Source organism: Panicum virgatum, chromosome 1N (assembly GCF_016808335.1).
Source record: "Panicum virgatum strain AP13 chromosome 1N, P.virgatum_v5, whole genome shotgun sequence".
NCBI lineage: Eukaryota > Viridiplantae > Streptophyta > Magnoliopsida > Poales > Poaceae > Panicum > Panicum virgatum.
In genome coordinates, this window is record NC_053145.1 from 15,816,412 (window position 1) to 15,838,837 (window position 22,426).

At 43.1% G+C, this 22,426-nt stretch overlaps 3 protein-coding genes and 1 non-coding gene across 4 annotated transcripts; 3 read left to right on the forward strand and 1 right to left on the reverse strand.

Annotated features, from left to right (window-relative positions):
- Positions 1-235: 235 nt before the first annotated feature.
- Positions 236-307, forward strand: TRNAK-UUU. The gene has a single exon. It is a non-coding gene; the product is annotated as a tRNA-Lys (tRNA).
- Positions 308-1,000: 693 nt separating this feature from the next.
- On the reverse strand, positions 1,001-3,202 carry LOC120655323 (arabinogalactan protein 16-like). The gene is made up of 2 exons (XM_039933078.1): positions 2,946-3,202; positions 1,001-1,331 (listed from the first exon to the last, which is right to left on the reverse strand). Exons 1-2 carry the CDS (start codon positions 3,055-3,057, stop codon positions 1,225-1,227), a joined length of 219 nt encoding a protein of 72 aa, XP_039789012.1. The 5' UTR covers positions 3,058-3,202; the 3' UTR covers positions 1,001-1,224.
- An 11,031-nt stretch (positions 3,203-14,233) lies between these two features.
- Positions 14,234-15,472, forward strand: LOC120653358. Its single transcript, XM_039931115.1, has one exon. It carries the CDS (start codon positions 14,234-14,236, stop codon positions 15,470-15,472), a length of 1,239 nt encoding a protein of 412 aa, XP_039787049.1.
- A 3,286-nt stretch (positions 15,473-18,758) lies between these two features.
- LOC120653359 (probable WRKY transcription factor 27) lies at positions 18,759-20,035 on the forward strand. Its single transcript, XM_039931116.1, has 3 exons — positions 18,759-19,210; positions 19,330-19,443; positions 19,555-20,035. The coding sequence occupies exons 1-3, from the start codon at positions 18,759-18,761 to the stop codon at positions 20,033-20,035; spliced, it is 1,047 nt and encodes a 348-aa protein (XP_039787050.1).
- The last annotated feature ends 2,391 nt before the right edge of the window (positions 20,036-22,426 follow it).

Here is a 22,426-nt window from a genome sequence, read left to right on the forward strand (position 1 = left end):
TGCATGCACTAGCCGCAACCGTCCGGAATGGATCGGAACCATCCTAACATCATTTTTTTAGTTGCTGGAATGGATCCTCTGATTGGAATGCAACAGGACCAGGATGAACTGGTTTAACTGGATCCTGTCCAGGAATGGAACCTGAACACAAACGAACGAGGCCTAAGGCTGTCCTGAATTCAGCCGGCGCAGGAAATATTGGTTTATAAAGGCGTCAGGAGTTTATAACATAACAGCCGTCCTAGCTCAGTGGTAGAGCGCGTGGCTTTTAACCACGTGGTCGTGGGTTCGATCCCCACGTACAGCGTTTGAATTAATTTTTTTCTTGATTTTAGTATTTTGCATGTCGCTCCGATCAAACGAATTTGGAATCAGTTTATTTCCTTTTTTCCTTAATTCTAGTATTTTGCAATCTCGATCCCATCAAACGAATTCTGAGATATACTTTGGCATTATTGCTGATCATAGTAATATACTCATGTGACCTTTGTAGCCCCCATCCAGTTAAAACACATAATTGTTAATTTCGTATGGTATTATAACTTTAGCAACTAATTTCCATTATAATATATGTATCTAATGACAACTGTACAGTGTTATGAAAAAGAACTTTTGTTGGACAAATCTGCAGGTATGAAACCATTGACAATCTGAAACCATTGACAATCATTGTTTTAGGACATGTCTGCACACGATAATAGTGTCTGTATTCTAAGTAATTTCATATCCATTGACAAGTCAAAATTTCAAGCGGCACAGTAAGGACGAACTTACCATACGCCTCGTATTTCAGTGTTTGTCAGCAACTCAGCATGCACGGGGAGAACAGCAATAAAATGAACAGATGAATAGGACCACAATGAAACCATCGTCGTGTCAGCAGAGACAGGCACAGCCATGACCCAGTCCTTCACATGTTTGGTGTTGCAACTTGCAACGGCATCCATGGCAGAGCACATGTCAATGAGGACCCCGGGCGGGACCAGCGGAAAGCCGGAAATAGAATCCAGCAACGGCCAACAGCAAGCACAACAGGGCACAAGATCATGGAATCCGATACAACCAATCAGGCATTCAGACCACCAAAAACTTACCATACATACCAACATCAGATCAGATGTTGACGTTCATTCTAAATCTCCAAACCTCACCTAAACGTCTTGCATGGCTAAAAATCCTATCAGATCCATAACATCATCGTCCAACAAATGAAACGAACAGGGATTAGAAGAGCTTGTAGGGAGAGGAGGCGTCCAGCGGGTGGATCAGGTAGGTGAGCACCAGGGCCACCAGCATCAAGACGTACGCGATTCCCAGGTCGATTGATGTGCCTGCGGGGAATCAATCACAAGACAGGTGCACATGTTAGTCCTGCAAACTACAGGAGAACATGAAGAAGAATATGCTGCTGTACGATGCTGTCATATGTGGTAACTAATCAGTGATAAGTTAGCACAGCAAGAGACTTTTAAACTCACTGCAATAACTTTGAGACCACTTTAACCAATTTTTATTTGTACAAAATTAACAGAGACCTGACAGAGGATTTCATAGTGTTCCAAATTAGTGTTAGAAATTTCTTGTGCGTTTTCTAACATTTTCAGCAGTTCACACAAAGAGAAGTCATTTTCAGTACTTGTTACCATGGCGCATTCTTCTACTCAGTACTCACTCTTCCTATTTTCAGTTGGGGCATTTAAACCAATGGGACAGGGCAGTTGGCACAAAAACCAATTTGTCGAGACTGCGCGAACAGAGGTCATTTTCGGTACTCATTACAATTGACAAATGCCTTAGAATAGGGTAGGGATTTTAAGGCCAAGACATCCCCATCTAGAGACTTGTCTGTAAAGGGAAGGCTACCAAAATGGACTGAAAACTACTCCAGCACCAATTAAAAGCACAAACAAATATAGGTAAATGGCCGCCGGCTCATCTTGCAAAAGAAAAGAACCCCACATGGATCTGTCTAGGACCACCAACAGATTAACAGAGGACCATCTCTCCTTTTTTTTAAGGGAACCACATAGGACCATCTTTTCATTGACCTAAAATCACCAACAGGCTGCCTAGATGAATAAAGAGTACATTTTTCATCTCAACAGATATACCTAGCTACCCTGTTCATGTGGCAATGTGATATTTTGTTTGAGCAACAGAACAGAAAGTAGCATTCCATGTAAAAGAAAAGCAATGCTTGTTCCTATCAGTGCGCAAATGCACGGAGATCCCTATTGCCACAATCAACATTTTCTACAAACTGCAACCGTTCGCGGCAGAAGCATTAGACAATCAGCAAATCTGACACGAGTTGGTCAAGATGTGAACATCTATGATGACTGGGAACCTGGGGCACCAGGACTCCACTAATCAATATGCAAACGAAACTCCCCTACAAAATATTACCAAAACACATCCATTTATTCTGCCATAACGAATTGCCTAGGTATTGAAATTGAAGGATGGCACGAGGACAAGACCATACTCTAACCTCTGCATTGTTTTTAGGAATGTTGGTAGTTTCCTCCAGGGCCTAAAATGTTCCTTCAATTTTGTATTTTTTTTTCGTGGAAACGCGTCCTGAGCGCAGAAGGAAGCACATATGCACGAGACACGCGTTATTGCAACTGAAATTAATGTCCAAACATTGGGATCCAACGCAATGCACATGGTCTTGGGGGAATTGTTCCAACACAATGAACAACACCAGAATGTGCCCGTTTCTGTTGATATGTAAGGAAGAAAACACAAGAATATAGCTCTGGAGGGGGGGGGGGATGTGCCTAATTTCTTCCTCTACGCGCTAAATAGGAAACAGATCGACGAACCCCGGAGCGCGGCGCGGATCGAGAAAACCGCCACGAGCACAGATTCGCGGCGCGCGGATCGCAATGCGAGAAGCCCACAGGGAATAATGGGGGGGCGGCGGGACCGGGAACACATACCGTCGCTGGTGGGAGCCGGCGCCGGCCCTTGCGCCGCCGCGGCCGGCATGAAGATGGCGACGACGAGCGCGGCCACCGCGACCGCCCCGAGCGGAGCCCTCGCCGCGGCCATTCCTCCCCCGACACGTCCGCCGGCGCCGAAAGGAAGAGAGGGAGAGGGGACGGCACGGCACGGCCACCACGCCACGCAGGCACCGACCACGCAGGCGCCTCTCTTGTCTCTCCCTCCGCTCTGCTTCTCCTCAGAAAAAGCCAAGGGCTCCGAGACGTGCCTGCGCCTCCACTGAACTGTAATACCAACTCAGGAACAGCTAGCGGCCGACCCGACTCGATGACGTGTGGGGCCGCGGTGAACCCGTGGTTACCGGACCCGCCGGCAGGGACTCATGCAGTGGGACCGCGCGGGGTGGGGCGGGGCGGGGGGGGGGGGGCTAGGTGTGTGCCTCTGGTGCGTCGCGCGTGGTACCCGGCTAGCAACTGCCCTTGCCGGGGCGTGCGGGCCCACTGTCATGGAGAGGACGGCGGGGAGCCGGGGCGTCACGTGGTGTGCTCGGGTGCCGGAGGACGCGGGTCGTGGGGTGGTGCTGGGCCTGGGTGCGAGCCATGTGCAGCGCAGGGGACGCGCCAGCTGGGGCGGGCCGTGGGACTCGGTTGACCAAACCGCGATTTTTTCTTTTTTATATTTAAAAAAATCAAAATTTCAAAAATATATGTTAGTTTCAAAAAATATACCCCGGTCGCCCACCCAAGTAGCGACAGGATCTGTTTGTAATTTTTTTCTTCCAATTTACAAATAGGTCCCTGGTCGGGGGCGCGACGGCGACCCCCCCTCGGGCGACTGGGGGTGCCCCGCCCACAGGCGACAGGGGGGCTTGTCGCCCCCCCCCCTCGGGTGACCGGGTGTGCCACCTCTATATAAGCCCTTAACCCCATTTCCTCCTCATTTGAGCTCAAAAATTCCACCAAAAATCTAGAAAAAAAAGAGAGAGGTGAGGAGAAGGGAAGCGGCGAAGTCCTGCCGGATTGCGCACTTGTGATCTGCAGGTAAGTACATTTAACTTATATATTTTTCCATTGGTATTGTAGAGTAATTTAATTTAATTAGTGCTATATTAGAACCATTTAAGTAGGAGTTTAATGATACTTTAGTTACGTAGTAGTAAGTTAGTTTAGAAAATTAGTACTACGCGTTTATTATTACAATTGCAGTACTATTAGAGACGTGTTTATAAATTAATTACGATTTAGAATAGAATTTCGCATATGCAGTATAGAATTTGAGTGTCACCACGTAGTTCTGAATACTTATATGTTGTGGTTGAAATCCATACTTATTTTTTACGGATTATTCAATAAGGTAGTGAAGTAAAGAGTATAACTCGATAAGTATTCCGTGATATACAGGTATGTCGAGCAAGATGCAGTTTCAAGTATTTTTTGGTGACTACAATGTTTTGTATGGGCCAAATGGAGTAGATCTTTCTTCCTTTAAGTGCACATCTAGCGCCATAGATAAACCTCTGGAGAGGAGTTTTGGTTCCATATATAAGTGGCTGCAACGTGGGTTCCGTGTTGATCCGGAGGCACATGTGATGACCGTCCAGTTTCTTGTCAATTGGGAGGTAGAAAGTGATTTATGGGAATTGATAATGATACACAGCACTGATGACTGGCAGAAGTACATGCAAGCAGCTCTAGAGCGTGGGTGGTCTCTGGCCATTTTTGTTCAAACCTGGGAGAAGACACAAAATGAAATCCAACATGGTGCAGATCAAGCAACTCCGAGTATTCGAAGAGACACCAACTATATTGAGCAAGATGAGTCAGAAGAGATAGGGAACCAAAACATCGGACCAGAGGGCCTTGCTGATGAGGGAGAGAGGATACATATCATTGTGGATGAGATGGAGGCAGAAGACCAAACCGCAATGGAGATGGAAGAATATGAGGGCTCATCTGATGACGAGCAGTACTCATTGCCAAAAAAGTGGAAGGAGCATGGTTTTAGCAATCATGTCGCAGAAGACGTACAAAATCAGGAGTAGGAGTACAGAGGGAATGAGGTAGTGCAAGGTGCAATATATCCAAACATTAAAGCCGTAAAAGATGCTGTGAGACTATGGTCAATATCATTGAAACGAGAATTTTGAGTCGTAAAGTCTGGTAGTAAAGAATATGAGGTAAAGTGTGTGAATGATGGATGTTCATGGCGAGTACATGCATTCAAGGGAAAATGGAAGTCGAACTGGAAATGTTCCATTGTGACAGAGCATACTTGTTTGCTGTCAGAAGTTCTTCCCTCGCATCGCAATATATCGTGCGACTTTGTTGCAAAGCAAATATATGGGTTGATTATGGACAACCTAAATTATGAGCCAAAAATGATTGTTCGACACATTGAGCAGACTTACCAGTACACCATTAGTTATTTGAAGGCATGGCGGGCTAAACAAAGAGTGTTCAAGATGCAGTTCGGCACATACGAGGCATCATATGATAACCTATCTCGTATGTTATCTCAGGTTGCTGCTAGAAATCCTGAAAGCTTTTATAACACATACCTCATACCAGCCGTGACTAGGGGGCAAAGCATTCTGCAACGAGCCTTCTTTTGCCTAGGTGCCTGTGTTATGCCATTTCAGTGTTGTCTTCCGGTGATCTGCATTGATGGCACATTTCTAACTGGAAGGTATAAAGGTCAGATGCTCACCGCAATCGAGGTAGATTGCAACAACCAAATAGTTCCGCTCGCATTTGCATTTGCACAACTTGGGAAGCCGTGTGCAGTATGAAGACAGCCACGGGTCGTCCCAGGCCTCGTCGTTGTTCCCGTGTCCGGCGATCGTGCACGGGCCGACGTCGCAGTACTACACAACTGCAGGTAACGTATATATCTCTTTAAAATTAGATCAAGTGTTACTACATATTTACTAATATCACAAACAGGATACGATCCACTGCGTTCGGCCATACTGGAATGTTTAGAGGGGCACCACAAGTTGGCGGACCGTATCCAGGGATGGTACCGGGGCCACAGATACCGGCCTACACAGGTTAGTTTATGTTTCGTATTTCGGTTTTTACATGTCATGACGAAAGACACGAGCGTACGCTAACATCCGCATTTTATGCGTAGGATTCTACCCCGATGCGGGCGCCAGACCTTCTTCCTCCTTTCGACCTAGTACAAAACACTCTCTCAATACACTCACTAATTTACCACGCAACATATGTTGGTTTACGTTTATATGTTACGCAGTGTTTGTTTCGAGTACGTTCGTTCCAGATAACGAGGGCGTCACCTTAGACGAACTCGACAGCTTGACTCCAGACTCACCTGGCGCGCACGGTGACCCCGATGTCTTGGGGTATTCACAGCTAGGAGGAGCACCACTTGGGATGTCTCAACAGCAGACACCACAGCCCTTTTTGCGTCCTGAGCGACAGATGAGGTCTCCGGATCGTCACACCTACTCAGAGGGCCATGTCCGTGCCCAGCAGATGGCTAAGAGGGTCCGACGCTCTAGGGGTGGTTAGATATATCCGATGTTTGTATCTCTGATGTTTATTTGTAATGAGATAGTTGTGGACCGCTTATTTGTACACTTCAACGTTCGCCTTTGATCACTCTCGTATTTTCCATTACATACGATAGATGGTATGTTTATGCTTCGCTGCTCCATTAGGACTAACTACGATTCAAACTCGACATTATGTACATGTCCAGTGAATACAAAATAGGTACGAGACATACATACAAGCATAATACAACATTAACAATACTAAATGCGAATACATCTTGAACCGATGAACATCATATGTTATAGATCATGGCATGAAATCATCTAGGTCGTCATTCCAGTTGACAGATGGTGGTGCTGCAGGTGGTATAGTATGGCTCGACGAACCTCTTGCCTTTCCCTTTCTCTCTTTTCTAGATCTACGTTCATGTACAGGGGGAGGAACATCATGTGTTGGAGGCCATGGTTTGGGGGGCATAAAGTCATCCATGTCGTCATCCCAGTTAACACAAGTTGGTGCTTGAGGTGGTACAGCATGACTTGACGAACCTCTTTCCTTTCCCTTTCTCTCTTTTCTAGATCTAGGTTCATATACAGGGGAAGGAACATCATGTGTTGGAGGCCATGGTTTCGGGGGCATGAAGTCATCCATGTCATCATCTAAGTTAACACAACTTGGTGCTTGAGATGTTGCAGCATGACTTGACGAACCTCCGGTCATCTGTGCTTGTGGAGGCCAAGTACTATCACCCGAAGATCTTCTCCACCTCCTTCGCCTAGTTTGCGGCATAAGTCCACCGAAGATACATACCAATTTACGGAAAATTGGTATCAATTTGTTAATCAACTCCGTGTCCTCGGGGTAATCCTAGCATAAAATTAAACAACAATGTTACTGTTTCAAACATATGGATTCCAAATAACGGACAGGATTATAACTGAATGAGAGTTACCTTAATGTGCATCTCATACACCTCTGGCCGCATCCATATCTTACAAGAACTTTGTAAGAATCTAATGATATTAGGATGATTCGCTAGTTCACATACTCTCATGTATATCTTCCGACATTCTAGCGGGTGTCCCTTTACATCTTGCGTTATAATACATCGAAATAATGTGAAATCTTTAAACTCTACTACTTTGGACAACATCATCTCTATCGTACCATCCACTAACGGATCCAACTTCTTACTGATAACAAGATGGGTAATGATATCAAGTATTATACTATATTTTTCTTCGGTCCATGAAAATCCTCCACAATTGGAGGCAACCATTGCCTTATGCTGCAATATCAATAAGGTATTGTCATAATTCTATTCTAATTCATAATTAATTTAAAAACAAGTCTGTAATAGTACTGAAATTGTAATACTAAACGAGTGTTCTAAAGCACCAAATCTAATTCAGCTAATCCGCTAATTAAATTAAATTTTTATACAATATCAACGGATTCATACGGAAGTTACCGGTAGATCACAAGTGCGGAATTCGGCAGAGCTTCGCCGCTTTTCTTCTCCTCGCCCCTCTCTTTTTTTCTGAATTTTTGGTGTAATTTTTTGGCTCAAATAAGAAGTGAATGGAGCCCAGGACTTATATAGTGTGGGAGACCCCCTGTCGCCCGTGGGGGTCCTGTCGCCCGTGGGGGGCGACAAGAACCTCTTTGCAAATTCAAAAAAAATTACATTGAGGTCCTGTCGCCCCTGGGCCGGGCGACCGGGGGCTATTTTCGAAATTTTTTAAAACAGAAATATATTTTTGAATTTTTTTTAATATAAAAAAAACGCGATCAAACCGCTTCTTCGCCCGTGGGCCCACGTGCCAGTGTCTTACTCAGCCCAGAGGTCGTGTTGTGCCTGAAACCGGATCGTGAGCTGTTGGGTTGGACAGGCGGCTGTCAGACCCGCCCACCGATTTGCACTCGACGGGTGCGGGGACGTTTCACTTTTTTTAATTGATTTTGCTATATTAAAGAGTTAAATTAGTTTAGAAAACATTATTTTAGTTTCTTCAAAAAAAAGAAAACATTATTTTGGAAACGGATATCTAGGTGCAGGTAATAGCATTACCAGTTTCTACAAATCGATTTTATAATTAATACGAAAGAATAGTATACTTTATAGAGTCACAGATGATTTTGTAGTGTGATTGAAAGAAAGGTACCCTTTATGCTTTATGCGGTAGATGTTAAAATCGTACATCTTTGTTAACATACTACAAAATGTTTACTTGCACAAAAAGAGCTACATATTGCACAACCGTGCTAGTCATATCATATCCTAGCATCGATTTGCAATGGAAATTTGATTATGGTACATCCTATTTTATTGGCGTTGCAAAAAAAAAAGCTGCATAAAAATGGTTACACATATCCTATAGAACCAATAATGTATCCGATACAACCTAGACTGTTTTATAAATTATGGGAAAAATTATAGATGTAATTGTAAGAATTTTTTAAACAGGTATAAATCATGGCTAAAATATTTTAAACAGGTATTTATTAGAACTAAATATAAATGTGTATGTAAATCATGTAAGAGATATTTCAGTGACAATATTCACTAAGTCGCTAGGGTTATGGAAATTTTAAGTTTTTTTTTTGTCAGTGGCACAGTCTGAAAATAATAATTTGTGCGTTGCACACTCCACTCTTTAATTTAGTCTGCAGCACACTCTGAATGTTTTTTTCACATTGCCCCCCTTAAAGAAATCTTTGACAACTTGAGAGGTGAGAGAAGGTCAGGTAAAAGGACGAAAATACCCCCAGCCTTATCTCCTCGCCCTATCCATTCGCACGGGTGGAGATAGCCACACCCAACAGCGCCCACAGGGTTTAAAAAACCGACCGGTCCAGTCAAACCGGCGGGGTCAGGTTCCAGTATACCGGACCGGTTTGGCCGGAAACCGGTCCAAACCGGTTGAAGTCAAATTTGAATTCAAAAGTCGTAGTGCAACCGGTTCGTACCGGTATACCGGCCGGTTAGACCGGTTTACCGGCCGGTTTGGCTGGTTTACCGTTGATTTAATGATATTTTCCGATGGTTAAAAGTGGTTCCCCGGTGTGAAATAAAAAGAAATTTCGTCCTGAGCTATGCACATATTAATGTAAATGACCACACCAAAGCAACAATTTATAATCATGCATACAAATACAATAGTAATAAGCGTGCATACAAATACCGAGTCATACACTTATACACATCAAATAAAAGTTCAACATAGGAATGGGAAGATCCCCATTTGGGACGCGGTTTGGTATTTGGCGGTGGACATCAAAGCGATACCTCGCACTCTAATCAGCTCAGCCTTGTAGTTTTGCCAAGTTTGGCCCCTCCACGCCGATGTTATCTGCCATTCCTGAACTAACATAGTGTAAAAATGGGGGTCTTCCCATTCGTACACCCATCTCGTCGGTGGCTGCATGCTGATGTCAGGAATGGGGTAGTGAAAAGACTGCGAGGAATTGCTGTAGGAGAAAGAAGAGTACTGTGGAGTGTTGTAGTCCGTCGGTCCACCAGTTCTCCTCTGCGATTGCGGTGCTCCATGGTCGATGTCCTGAGTAGCATGTGTGAACTGAGTCTCCCTTGCAATCAACCATATATCATAATTAGTAGTCAATACTCATAATCAGAAATATGTGTGCATTTGTATGTGCAATGTATACCTGTGAAACGAACACCACGAGCACCACCACTACCACCACCAGCACCACTACCACTACCACCACCACCAGCAGCAGCAGCAGCAGCATCAGCACCGTCACTATCATCACCATCATCGGCCAAGCTGCTATCCTTGTACTCCTGATACGGAGGACTACGCTCACCTTCGCCATCATCAGTCTCGGTGTCGCTGCTCACTGGTTTTGCTGTTCCCTTGCCTTTTCGACGCTTCGGGTCACCCTTCGTAGGCCTCTTCTGCAACTTCCTCTTCCCTAGGTGAGTGTCACTCATATTTTTACATGCCCAATCGCTGATGGAATCATCCCCTGTAGCCTCACGTAGATCTAACAGGTTTATTTGATCTCTGACAATATGGGATGGGAGAGGGATGTCGCCGTCATCATCATCCTCGTCCAGAACTGAAGCCCGGTTAGATCTACCATATTCCATCCATTCCCGCACCGGATTATTCTCATCAAAGAAAGAAAGATGGGCCAGCTGGTCAATGAAATCACCTTCTTCACGCATCGGTGGGCCAGAGATCTCCTCAAGTCGGAGACGAAGGTTGTAGTTGACATAGACAAGCTTGTTAAGTTTCTTGTGCGACAAATGACTGCTAATCTTTGTATGCAGCAAGGCAAAAGTACTCCAGTTCCGCTCGCATCCACTGGACGAACAACATTGTGAAACAAGCCTCATGGCAAAGTACTGCAGCTTTGGAATGCTTGATCCGAACATCATCCATCAGGACGCTGCATGTGCAACCGAGTATGTAAGCAATATATTTGAATAGAGAAAATAATAATGTCGTACGGAGTAACTCTTACATTGGGATGTCTTTGGGTCCATCGCCATCCGCATTGCCATTTCACTGCCAAACTCGCCAACCTTCTGCCGAAACACGTCAAACTCCTGCAATGCCTGCACGGCGCTCTGGAGATCCGTCATGCGCTGAAATGTATCCTTGAGTCCACGAAACATTTTTTGAGTTGGATCCATCGTATATGCATACCTTAGATTTAGGACAGCAGCTGCAAAATATAAATCACTTCAAATAAGCATAAGGTCAATAGAGCTTAAAAATAGATGACTCGTGTGTGCTTACCTGGACCCACATACATTCCTATGAACACGTCACCCAACCTCTCGTCCACCACCTGAATATACTCCTTCAGTGTGGAAACATTTGTTCCAAAGAAAGACCGCAGCTCCTGTTTCATAGTCTGGTAGGCCATCACGACTTCGCACATGTTGGGCCTCTTGTCCTGATCAGCGAAGCGAAGGAACTTATATATTGGTTGAACCGTGTCGATGATATATTTCAATGCATCCCACCACTCCATACTTGCAAAACTTGCATGAGTAAATCTACCATCTTCGGTATTCGCCCATTTGCTGTGTTGGAACTCAATAGATGCCATCCACTGCATGAAATGATCACGTTTCCGATAGATGCTCTCTAGGAACATGTAGTTGGTTCCAAATCGAGTGGCATTCCACTTGACCAACTCACCACCGATTGTGTTCCTCATCATTGTATTCAACTGACCATGATTGTGTAACCAATTTGAAATTCGCTTGCACTGCTTGATCATAACACCATGTTCAAGCCTTCGAGCTATATCCTTCAACATCAAATTGACGGTGTGTGCTAGACAAGGTGTCCAAGCTATGTGTTCATACACCTCACTTAGTTGTCTTGCATGCTTTCTTGTAGTTCGAGCCGTTGTCGGTGACTACGTGTACGACATTCTCCGGTCTGATCTCTTCCACCACCTTTCGAATCTCCTGCAAACAAAGACAGATTGTTTAGTAACATGTCAAAACATACTCAATGTGAATGGAACATGTTTAGGGGCTACCTTGAGCAAATATGCAGCATCTTGAGTTCTTCCACTCGCATCAATAGACTTATGGAACCACATGACCCCATTGCAATATATCAAAAAGTTGATGACACTCATCCTCGTCGGGCCAGTCCATGAATTACACATCAACATGACGCCAAATAAGGACCAGTCTTTCTGAAACTTTACGTACCTCGTCTTCAAGTCTTGCTCATTTTGATCAAGGTACTTGCCATCAATATCCCGTCCAGTGGGTGATGCAATACCTTCACCTGCAACTATATGAAAATCATGAGATACAAGAATATAAGCTCATAGGTGTCATTCCAATGAAAGAAAACTTACCCTACTTCTGTGTCTCCCTGACCGTGCTGACAAAGTATGGACTGTCAGCCTGTCTTCCAGGTACTCCTGCAATATGGAAAAACTTTGACCAAGATTTACCAATAGCTTCCTTTGCATTCTTACCCTTCTGCGTCCAGGAGCCTGTATCAATCCTTGGTTGCATTATTCCTCTTCTCCCACCAACTGCCAAGTTATAGTCCTCCACCACAGGACTCTCCCTCTACGAAGTGGCCCTCCGAAACATCCTCTGCAAAACATTCCCCCTCGTCGAACCACTACCCCCTCCACGCTCGTATGCACCTCCTCTCTGTTCCACCCCCCGTCGGAACTCTGCTTCCGCTCTCGATAGATCCATGGCACACTGCATCTGAGCCTCCTCATCTTCTTCATCACCGGGATAGTTTTCCTCCGCTGCAGACTTCTCCCGTATCAACCTCTCTCGAGCCCGGTCAGCAGTTGCCTTCTTTACCCTATCAATGTCATGCTGAAAGAAGTCCCGCACATCAGGTGGCACATTCCTGCAATGGACCACCTCTGCCCCGCGCCCAGCCAAATGTTGTTTCAATCTAGTTGCACCACCTCCTCCTTTCTGCGTACGACAATAGTTGCATCGCCATCCGGGATAAAGATTTTCACCGTGTTCCCATGCAACATCTCTGCCTGTCATTGTCTATCTGCATACATGGACAACAAAAACATATCAATCACATAAATAAAATCCTAAATTCTACACCTAAATCTTACCTAAATCCTAATTCCTACACCTAAATCTTACCTAAAACATATCAGCCATACACCTAACTCTAACCTAAATCCTAAAACAAATCATCCAATATTCTAAATCATACACCTAACCAATCATTCTATTAAAAAAATTTCACTTCATACCTTCTCTCCCGGTCGCACCGGCTTACCGGCGCTACCGGCCAGCTAGCCACTCACACCGGCCGGCTAGCCGCCTCTGCGCGCCGGTCTGCGACCAGATCCGAGGCCGGGCCGGCTTACCGGACTAACCGGCCGGCTAGTCGGGCGGCTTCCCGGCTGCGGGCGCCGGTCGCCTCCTGGGGGCGGCGGACAGGGAGCGGGTGGGGGGCGGTAGGGTTCTGGGGGTCACGCGACCCCCCCAGCTCTGTCCAGAAGGTTATCAAACTCGCCAGAGCGCCGTGGGCCTTAATGGGCCGTCAGTTTTTTTTCTTTTTCTTTTTTGATTTAACTTCAAAATTCCGCAAACTATACTAAATGAACGAATTTTTGAGAAAATTTGACACCATTAGATTCATCGCACCTTGAAGTATTTTTAGGATTTTTTTTGGGATTTTTTAATTTTTTTGAATTCAAATTTGAATTTTGAATTTGGGCCGGTTTGATACCAGCCCAAACCGAAACCGGGCCGGACCGGTTCCCACCGGTTTCGTAAACCCTGGTCGTCCACCGCCTCAGTGTGCACGTGCGCCCCAGACACGCTCGTCCAGGTACAGTAAAAATTGTGGCCCGACCCGGCTTCATCTTTCATTTCGTTAATCCCTTGCTCTTTTGTTGCTGCGCCACCTTATCACTCTTGGCTGGTCATAGGCTGCTGAAGGTTTTCATCCTAACCTGATGTTGTCGGATGGATCCTCAATTCCACGGCGTGCTGTGCAGCGGCTACACAGCACGGGATCTCCAAAGAAGGTGTTGGACTTGTCATGGGTTCCAGATGGCTAAGATAAGGTCACCCTTGCTTGCTTTCATTGAGGTTGTAGGGTTCATGAATAATTTGGGCATGTCCTTTTTCATTCTTTAGGATGGATTACAACACAGCTTGTAGATTTGCTATTCACATCCTTGGCTATTATGAGAATGGCACGCATATGTATCATGGCACCTGCAATAAGAATTGGGTTCGTGATAAGGATACAATTTCATGGATGGATTTCTATGGTGACTTAGATATTGAGATAAAGCAAGGCAGTGTCCAAACTTTGTCAGTGAGCTTTTGGAACAAGGTTGCATGTGAGTATAGCGACATTGATCCTGATTCCACATTGCTTGTTGTAATTGATATGTATTGGGATATCAGAAGGCTTCCTATGATAGTTTCAGTCATTAACCAGCCAAGTCCTCTTAGCAGTTTATGTACTGAAGTTGCTACTATTGATATGAAATCAAGTCAGTTGTTGATATGTAGTACTGAAATTGATGTGACTAATGTGACTAATGGTCCTGATTCTCAAACCAATGATCCTTGGGGTGAAAATGATGAAATAGAGTATGTTGGTGTAGATGATGAACCTGTTGAACCCGTTGAACTTACTTCTAACATTGGGTTTGATTACATTCCTGACACAGATGAAGAAGATAATGATGACTGTGCTATTGATGATGAGGAAGGTTGTGATGTGGTTGAGCATATAACTAACTTAGAAAACCCCGAGATTGTTGTTGGTGTGACATTTGAAGATAGAGACACTTTCATTAGAGCTATTAGACAGTATGCTATTCTGAATGAGGTTGAAATTGTAGCTCGTTATAATGAAGGAAAGAGGTATAGAGCACATTGTAAAGGCAAGAAGTGCAAGTGGAGAATACATGCATCACAATTGCAAGATGAAAGGACATGGCATATTAAGAAGATGCCTAACAAGCACTATTGCAAGAGCACAAGTAAAGTAGAGAACAATTGCATGGCTAATCAATTTTGGGTTAGGGATAGAGTTATCCAATGGTTGAGGCAAGATCCCACAACTGGACCTTCTGCTTTGAAGAATAAGTTGGAGGAGAAGTACTTGATCAAGTTGTCATATTGGATTGTCTACAATGGCAGGGGGTTAGCACATGATGAGATCTTGGGCAAATGGGAGGATAGTTTTGACTATGCTTTTGCATTCAAGGCAGAGATAGAGAGAAAGGCCCCTGGCAGCATAGTAGAGATAGATTATGAAAAGGTTGGGTCCAAAATGAGGTTTAGCAGGATGTTTGTCGCTTTGAGGCCATGTATTGATGGATTCAAAAATGGGTGCAGACCATATTTGGGCATTGACTCTACTGCTCTTACTGGAAGGTGGAAGGGGCAGCTAGCTGCAGCTATAGGCATTGATGGGCACAAATGGATGTTCCCCGTGGCATATGGTGTATTTGGGTTAGAGACACAAGATAATTGGGGCTAGTTCATAAACAAGCTTGTAATGGCAATTGGATCCCCACCTGGACTTGTCATTTCAACTGATGCTGGAAAAAGCATTGACATAGCAGTGACAAAAGTCTTTACCAATGGAGTGGAGCAGAGAATGCATGAGGCATCTATACAAAAATTTTAAGAAGAAATATTGTGGAAAGGTCTTTGAGAAGAACCTGTGGCCATCTACAAGAGCTTACAGAAAGGACATATTTGACAATCACTATAACATAACGAAGGCATCATCTACAAAAGCAATGAAATGGATTGAGGAGAATTACAAGCACTTATGGGCAAGATGTTACTTTTCTACAACTAGCAAGTGTGACTATGTGACCAATAATATTGCTGAAGCCTTCAATAACTAGATAAAACATGATAAAGAACTACCTGTGATAGAACTGATGGATAGAATTAAGCAAAAAATCATGGAGAAGTTATATAAGCGAAGAACTCTAGCCATGAAGTTAAATAGTAAAGTGTTGCCACACATAATAATGGCTATCAATGCAAAGAGTAGAGGACTGGTTGGATATTCAATCCACAAAGGAATTGGTCACATGGCAGAGATCAGTGGTGTTTATATGGATTTGACACCTTGGAGACATATTGTTAATCTGGAAACAAGAACTTGCACCTGTAAGAGATGGCAGCTCACTGGACTCCCATGTAATCATGCAATAAGTTTGATATGCTCTTACAGGAGTCTAGAGTTGGAGGATTATGTCGACAGTTGTTACTTTGTGTCAAGGTTCAAATCAGCTACGAGGTAAACATCTATACCTTATTCTAATATCAACATCGATACTTAATTTTCCTTAATCTTTGTTTTCATTCACAGCCGAGCTAGGAAAATTGCAGCGGAGGAGGCTGAGGTGCATGGAAGAATGGCACTGGACCGTCTCATGAACGTCTGATATGTGTGGTTGTTTGTGTATGGGGGGTAAACTGAATGATCTAAATCTTTTGACATGCCAAATTGATGTAATTTGTGACCTGTTAACATCTTTTGACAAATTGATGTAATTTGTGACATTTTAACAACTGTGACATGCTTGTCAATTATCCTACATATATTGTCTCGAAAGTTGTGACTGCAAGACTAGCCAATGGCTTTGGAAGGCCTTGTCAAATAGCATGTTAATATATTTTGACATGCCAAATTGATGTAACTTGTGACATGTTAACAATTGTGACATGCTCTCAATTATCCTACATAAATTGTGTCGCATGTTGTGGCTGCAACACTACCAAAATGGCTTTGGAAGGCCCTGTAATACAGCTATGGGCATTTTGGTCCTTTTACCCGACCTTCTCTCACCTCCCAGGCTATAAAAGAATTGTTTAGGGGGGCCAATGTGCAGCGCGTGTGCTGCAAACTAAATCAGGGAGTGAAGTGTGCAGCGCACAAATCATCGTTTTCAGAGTGTGCCACAGACAAAAAAAACCAAATTTTAACATAATACATCCTAATTTATAAATGATTACAAAAGAAAGATTTGTATGCATATCCCATATCCTATTTATTTTTAAAAAAATCAAACAAAATATTGTATCCACAACCATTACATTTGAGTTCAAATGATAACTAGTAATGAAAGTTTTTTTTTGCAATCCTTTAGTGTAAACATAGCTAAAATATTATATATTGGTGTTTGTATTGTTGATAAAATCAACTATATATTCGCATCTTAATCACATAGAAGCATTTTGTTGGCAAGCAGTAGTGCAAAGTTGAATTAAATACACCCTAATCCATAAATCGTTTCTACAAACATATGTTTGCGTATCCTACCTAGACATCAACAAGCCCATGAGTTTTTTTTTCTAGTGCAGCTTATGTTATTTTATAAATTATGATAAAATATTATGGTATATTCATAGGCATATCTATTCAAACGTCAACCTATAATGGAAGTTACAATACCAGTCATCCTTTATAATACACCTCAACTACAATATTGCATATCAGGTACGCATATCTTCTTACAACCGACTATAAGTGCAAATCTTATGGAATAAGATATATTTTGGCAATAGATAGTAATAGAATCTTGAGTAAATTTCATCCTACAATATAAATCACCGTTAGATAGATACATATTCATATCATTTGATGCGACAATGAGCAACAAAAGATTTTATAGAATATAAATTATTTGGTGCATCGTGGCCAAACATTATGCACATAATATATTCAAATGTAAATCCGAATGAAAATTTTATTATCCTGGGTATAAACCGTAGCTAAATAATTGTGATTGACGTCATAATATCTTTTTAGAGCCAACTAAACATGGGCATTTGAATAAAATAAGAGATATTTTGGATACAACAGGTAATAGAAATTTAAGCACATTCCATCCTAATTTATAGATCATTACTGGAAAGATTCGTATGCGTATCACATAAACGTGTCAACAAGCAACAAAACGTTTAACACATTATACTATGCTTTATAAACAGTGGGCACATATCACAGACACAATCTATTCAGGCATTAATTAGCAATAATGAAAATTCAGTAGAAATGATTCTTAGCTATAAAACTTAGCTAAAAGAATACATATCTGCACGTGCGTATCTTGTTAGAGCTGATTATATGTGTAACCGTAGCTAAATAATTGTGATTGACGTCATAATATCTTTTTAGAGCCAACTAAACATGGGCATTTGAATAAAATAAGAGATACTATTTTGGATACAACAGGTAATAGAAATTTAAACACATTCCATCCTAATTTATAGATCATTACTGGAAAGATTCGTATGCGTATCACATAAACGTGTCAACAAGCAACAAAACGTTTAACACATTATACTATGCTTTATAAACAGTGGGCACATATCACAGACACAATCTATTCAGGCATTAATTAGCGATAATGAAAATTCAGTAGAAATGATTCTTAGCTATAAAACTTAGCTAAAAGAATATATATCTGCACGTGCGTATCTTGTTAGAGCTGATTATATGTGTATTTTAATCTATAAGAGATAGTTTAGCTAGAAAAACCATGTTGGTTACCATGCATTAGTCACTATTTTCTCTCTCATCCCTTTTGAATCCTTTCACCCCTTTGACATCTCATAAACTCAAGTGGGGCTGCCCTGCCCTGCAGGCCTGCACCTGCACCCTTTATAAAACTCCATCCTCCAAGAAAGAAAAGAAAACCAGAAAGAAAAGAAAACCAGAAAGAAAAAGGAATACACTCTTATTTCCTTCTCCACCCGTTTCCTGCACCAACCACTCTACATCTCCTATAGTTGTCGAGTCGATGGAAGAGGAGCACCACTTCAACAATTGGGATTTGGGTGCTGTCATGCGCACGGGCAACCTCCTCCACCTATCGTCCCCACGGCAAGCCGATATCCCCGCTGCACTTTTGCATCCGCAGACGCAAACACAAAAGAAGACTGTGATGCCAACGCCAACCCAGGAGCCTGCCAAGAAGACGGATGCAAATGTCGGGTGGCGCTTCCCAGACCTGTGCGCCGGAACCAGGCAAGATGATGATGAGCTCCTCAGGGACCTATTAGCCACCTACCCTCCGCTTCCTCTGCCTTCACCAAGACCACCACCACCCCAACCTCAACAACAGCAACAGCTGGTGGTGACCGCTGCGGATGTGCCGCCACCCCATGTGTGCGCTGCTCTGGCTTCCGCTCCGGCGAGGGTGCAGACGATTGTGTGTCCGGTGTTGGGTGGCTTGTCAAACCCCAATAGAAGGTATGCATTCCTCAAGAGTTTCTCCCTTGTCCATATGGAAGTGGTTGTATTTCTTTATTCATTTAGCTTTACAACATAGATTTCTTGTGAGTTGCTAAAGCTCTTTCCTCATGCTCTAGGAGGAACCAGATGAAGAAGATGGTCCGCCATGTTCCCGCGGATGGCTCATCATCGGACGTGTGGGCATGGCGCAAGTACGGCCAGAAGCCCATCAAGGGCTCTCCCTACCCAAGGTTAGATGGAATCCCTTCTCCTTTAGCTTCCTGTGGTGAGAGAATGGCTAGCACAATCACCGGGTCGGAGCAACTCGATCTAACTCACTGGTTGTTATGTTTCTTGAACAGGGGATACTACAGGTGTAGCAGCTTCAAGGAGTGTGCAGCGCGAAAGCAGGTGGAGCGTAGCCACTTGAATCCCAACACCTTCATCCTCACCTACATCGGCGAGCATAACCATGCAATGCCCACCCACCAGAGCTCGCTTGCTAGGACCACCCGCCACAAGTTTACCTCCTCGATGGCACCGCTACCGCCGCCATCTTTGGTTGTGGGTGGCGCCGACACCAATGACGTGCAACACCAGCAGCCAAGCCCTATCCTTACATCCATGCCAACTGTAGGACTCTCACCCACGATGCCGATGTGCATGCCATCCATGGAGGAGGACAATGTTGAGGACAAGGATGAACTGCTGGTAGAGGACATGGAGATAGCCGGCGAGGGCGAGCTGCTGTTCCTGAACACCGATGGTGACTATGCGACACCACTAGAATCGTTGTCCTCACTCTTTGATATGGTCAATGAGTCCTCCTTGAGCTCCCCCTAGGTGTCAGCCTCCACCATCACCAACCAGCCAGCCAAGGTGCAGTCGGTGCCAGGAGCTGACTTCTTGAGAGATATTAATGTGTCATCCTAATAGACGAAAGTAATCAAAGGAAGTGAAGAGGAGAAGAAGGCATTTGGTCTAGCATCCTAATCGATCCATCGTAGTGGCATCATGATACAAGTAGTAGTTGTAGTTGTAGCATCAGTAGTAAGTCTAGACCAGCATAAAGCTTGTTCCATCATCAACATTTTACCAGTTCTTCACTTATTAGAACAACATCGTCTTTCACTTTTATTCATTTTCTTCTCTTTTTAGGTATGGTTTGGACTTCGTATCTATTTTCCTTGTGTGTCTTTTTTTTTGCATTTGCAAATAGAAAGTGGTAGATGATGAACTAACAAGGACAGCAAAATGAAAGAAAGGTGAATGCTGAATGGTGTGTTTGGGTGGCTCTTCTTGGGTCTCCCTTTTCCTGCTCAGCAAAAATCTTCTCCCTCCATCCATATTACTAGAAAATATCATATTCACTAATGAACAATTATAAACTAAAGGGAAAAGTCCGAACTATATCCTCAAACTATCGTAAAAGTCTGTTTTTCAACCTTCAACTACAAAACCGGATGACATAGGTCATCCAGCTGTCAAAACTGGACAAATTTGGCCATGAGGTGGTTTCCAATGTGGTTTTGTATTTTTTAAAAAATTAAGAATTTCTAATTAGATTTTAAAAATCAAAACTAATTCATTTTAAATTAGAAAAATATGACACTAGTACCAAAAATTTTCTAAAAATGTAACTGGTCTATTGTTGCTCTAATTGAATCTTAGTTATTTAAAAACAATAGACATAACTACAAGCAACCAAATATTATGAAAATAAAAAATAAATCTGAATAACTGAAAAAGTATCGTACCAATAGATAGATTACATTTTTAGAAAACTTTTGATAGTCATTTCATAGTTTTTATTTAAAATTAATTTTAATTTCAAATTGAATATTTAAATTCTCACAAAATGATAAACCACCTTCGAAACCACCTAAAGGGCCAAATTTGCCTGGTTTCAACTGTTGGATGGTCTTTGTTATCCGGTTTTGTAGCTAAAGGTTGAAAATCAGATTTTTGTGATAATTCAAACATGCAAACCAGACTTTTCCCTAAACTAAAAGACTTGAAATTAGCCTGCGTAATACGAGATTCTTAAGCTCCTACTCAACTGAAGAATAATTAGCCAAAAGTTTGGGCCAAAGTGACGTCCAAATGGCCTAGCCACACCATGACCTGGCTATGCTAACTAAATCCTACTATTTGTCTGAGCCTTACTGTATGAAACAAACTTCAATATAGACATAGACTTACCTTCTATAGCCTCTAACTCCAATGTAAAGAGACAACCCTTCTCTTGTTCTTTTCCTTTTTTGGAATTTTGACAGTAATTTCCTAATTTTGGTATTGTCCTAGCGAGGCAGATACATCCAGCCACAAGACCTCTCTACTTCTACCTGTGTCAATGCTGCCTAGCACTTTTGCGTGTACGGTGTGCCGGCAACACTGCCTCCCCGTCCCCTATGCTCTTCCCGATGCAACCTCTAGCACAGAATAAGAACCGGACCAGACCACTAGCTGAATTGAAAAAAACCTTGAACCGATGATACTACTGGTTTAATTCACACAAAGACCGCTTTGCTAAAAAAACCAGATCCAACTAGCATATTCTCAACGTTTGTTAGGCTGAAAACCAAGGGAAAATTACTTGGAAGGCCCTGGAACAAATAACGCTCCCTTCTATGACCCTAGAATAGTGAAACTCCCTTCTATAGCTCTGGTTTCATTTTGGTTTCCTTCCATGGCCCTACCGTTAGTTATGCAGTTAAGTCCCAGTTAAGTAGCTTTGAAAAGACCAAAATACCCCTGGCACTGCGAACAGATATTGCGCACATCTGCACAACCTTGTGTTACTATGTTTCCAGGATGGATCTAGAAGATCAAGGGAGGGGGGCTCAATTTCCCCTTCTTCTTCCTCTTTTCCTTCTTTCTCTTCTTCTTCCTCCTCTCTTCTCCTTCCTCCTCTTCATCTAGGTTTAGAAATTGTTGGGGGGGCTTCGGGGGGCTCCAAAGGATCTATGTTTCTGAAACATTAGCATCAACTCTTGGTCTGTGTTAACTACCGAGAAGGTTTTCGAATCTGCATCATAGTACTGAACATGAGCTACTTCTAAATAACCTGGTGGATACTGATCTGTGATCATCGACCAAGTCCTTCAAATTTGTTGTATCACTGTCCACAACCTTGTCAAAGCAAAAACAGTGGACATCCTTTTCAAATTTTTTGGAATTGCCAAAGAAGCTTAATTTCCAACAAATAAGTTGATTCTAGATCCATCCTGTGAA

Coding starts and splice junctions, on each gene's coding strand:
- LOC120653358 (XM_039931115.1), top strand. CDS start 14,234: ATGGATTTCTATGGTGACTTAGATATTGAGATAAAGCAAGGCAGTGTC.
- LOC120655323 (XM_039933078.1), bottom strand. CDS start 3,057: ATGGCCGCGGCGAGGGCTCCGCTCGGGGCGGTCGCGGTGGCCGCGCTC. Junction 1,332..2,945: donor GCCGGCTCCCACCAGCGACG/GTATGTGTTCCC, acceptor GATTCCCCGCAG/GCACATCAATCGACCTGGGA.
- LOC120653359 (XM_039931116.1), top strand. CDS start 18,759: ATGGAAGAGGAGCACCACTTCAACAATTGGGATTTGGGTGCTGTCATG. Junction 19,211..19,329: donor TTGTCAAACCCCAATAGAAG/GTATGCATTCCT, acceptor CTCATGCTCTAG/GAGGAACCAGATGAAGAAGA. Junction 19,444..19,554: donor AAGGGCTCTCCCTACCCAAG/GTTAGATGGAAT, acceptor TTTCTTGAACAG/GGGATACTACAGGTGTAGCA.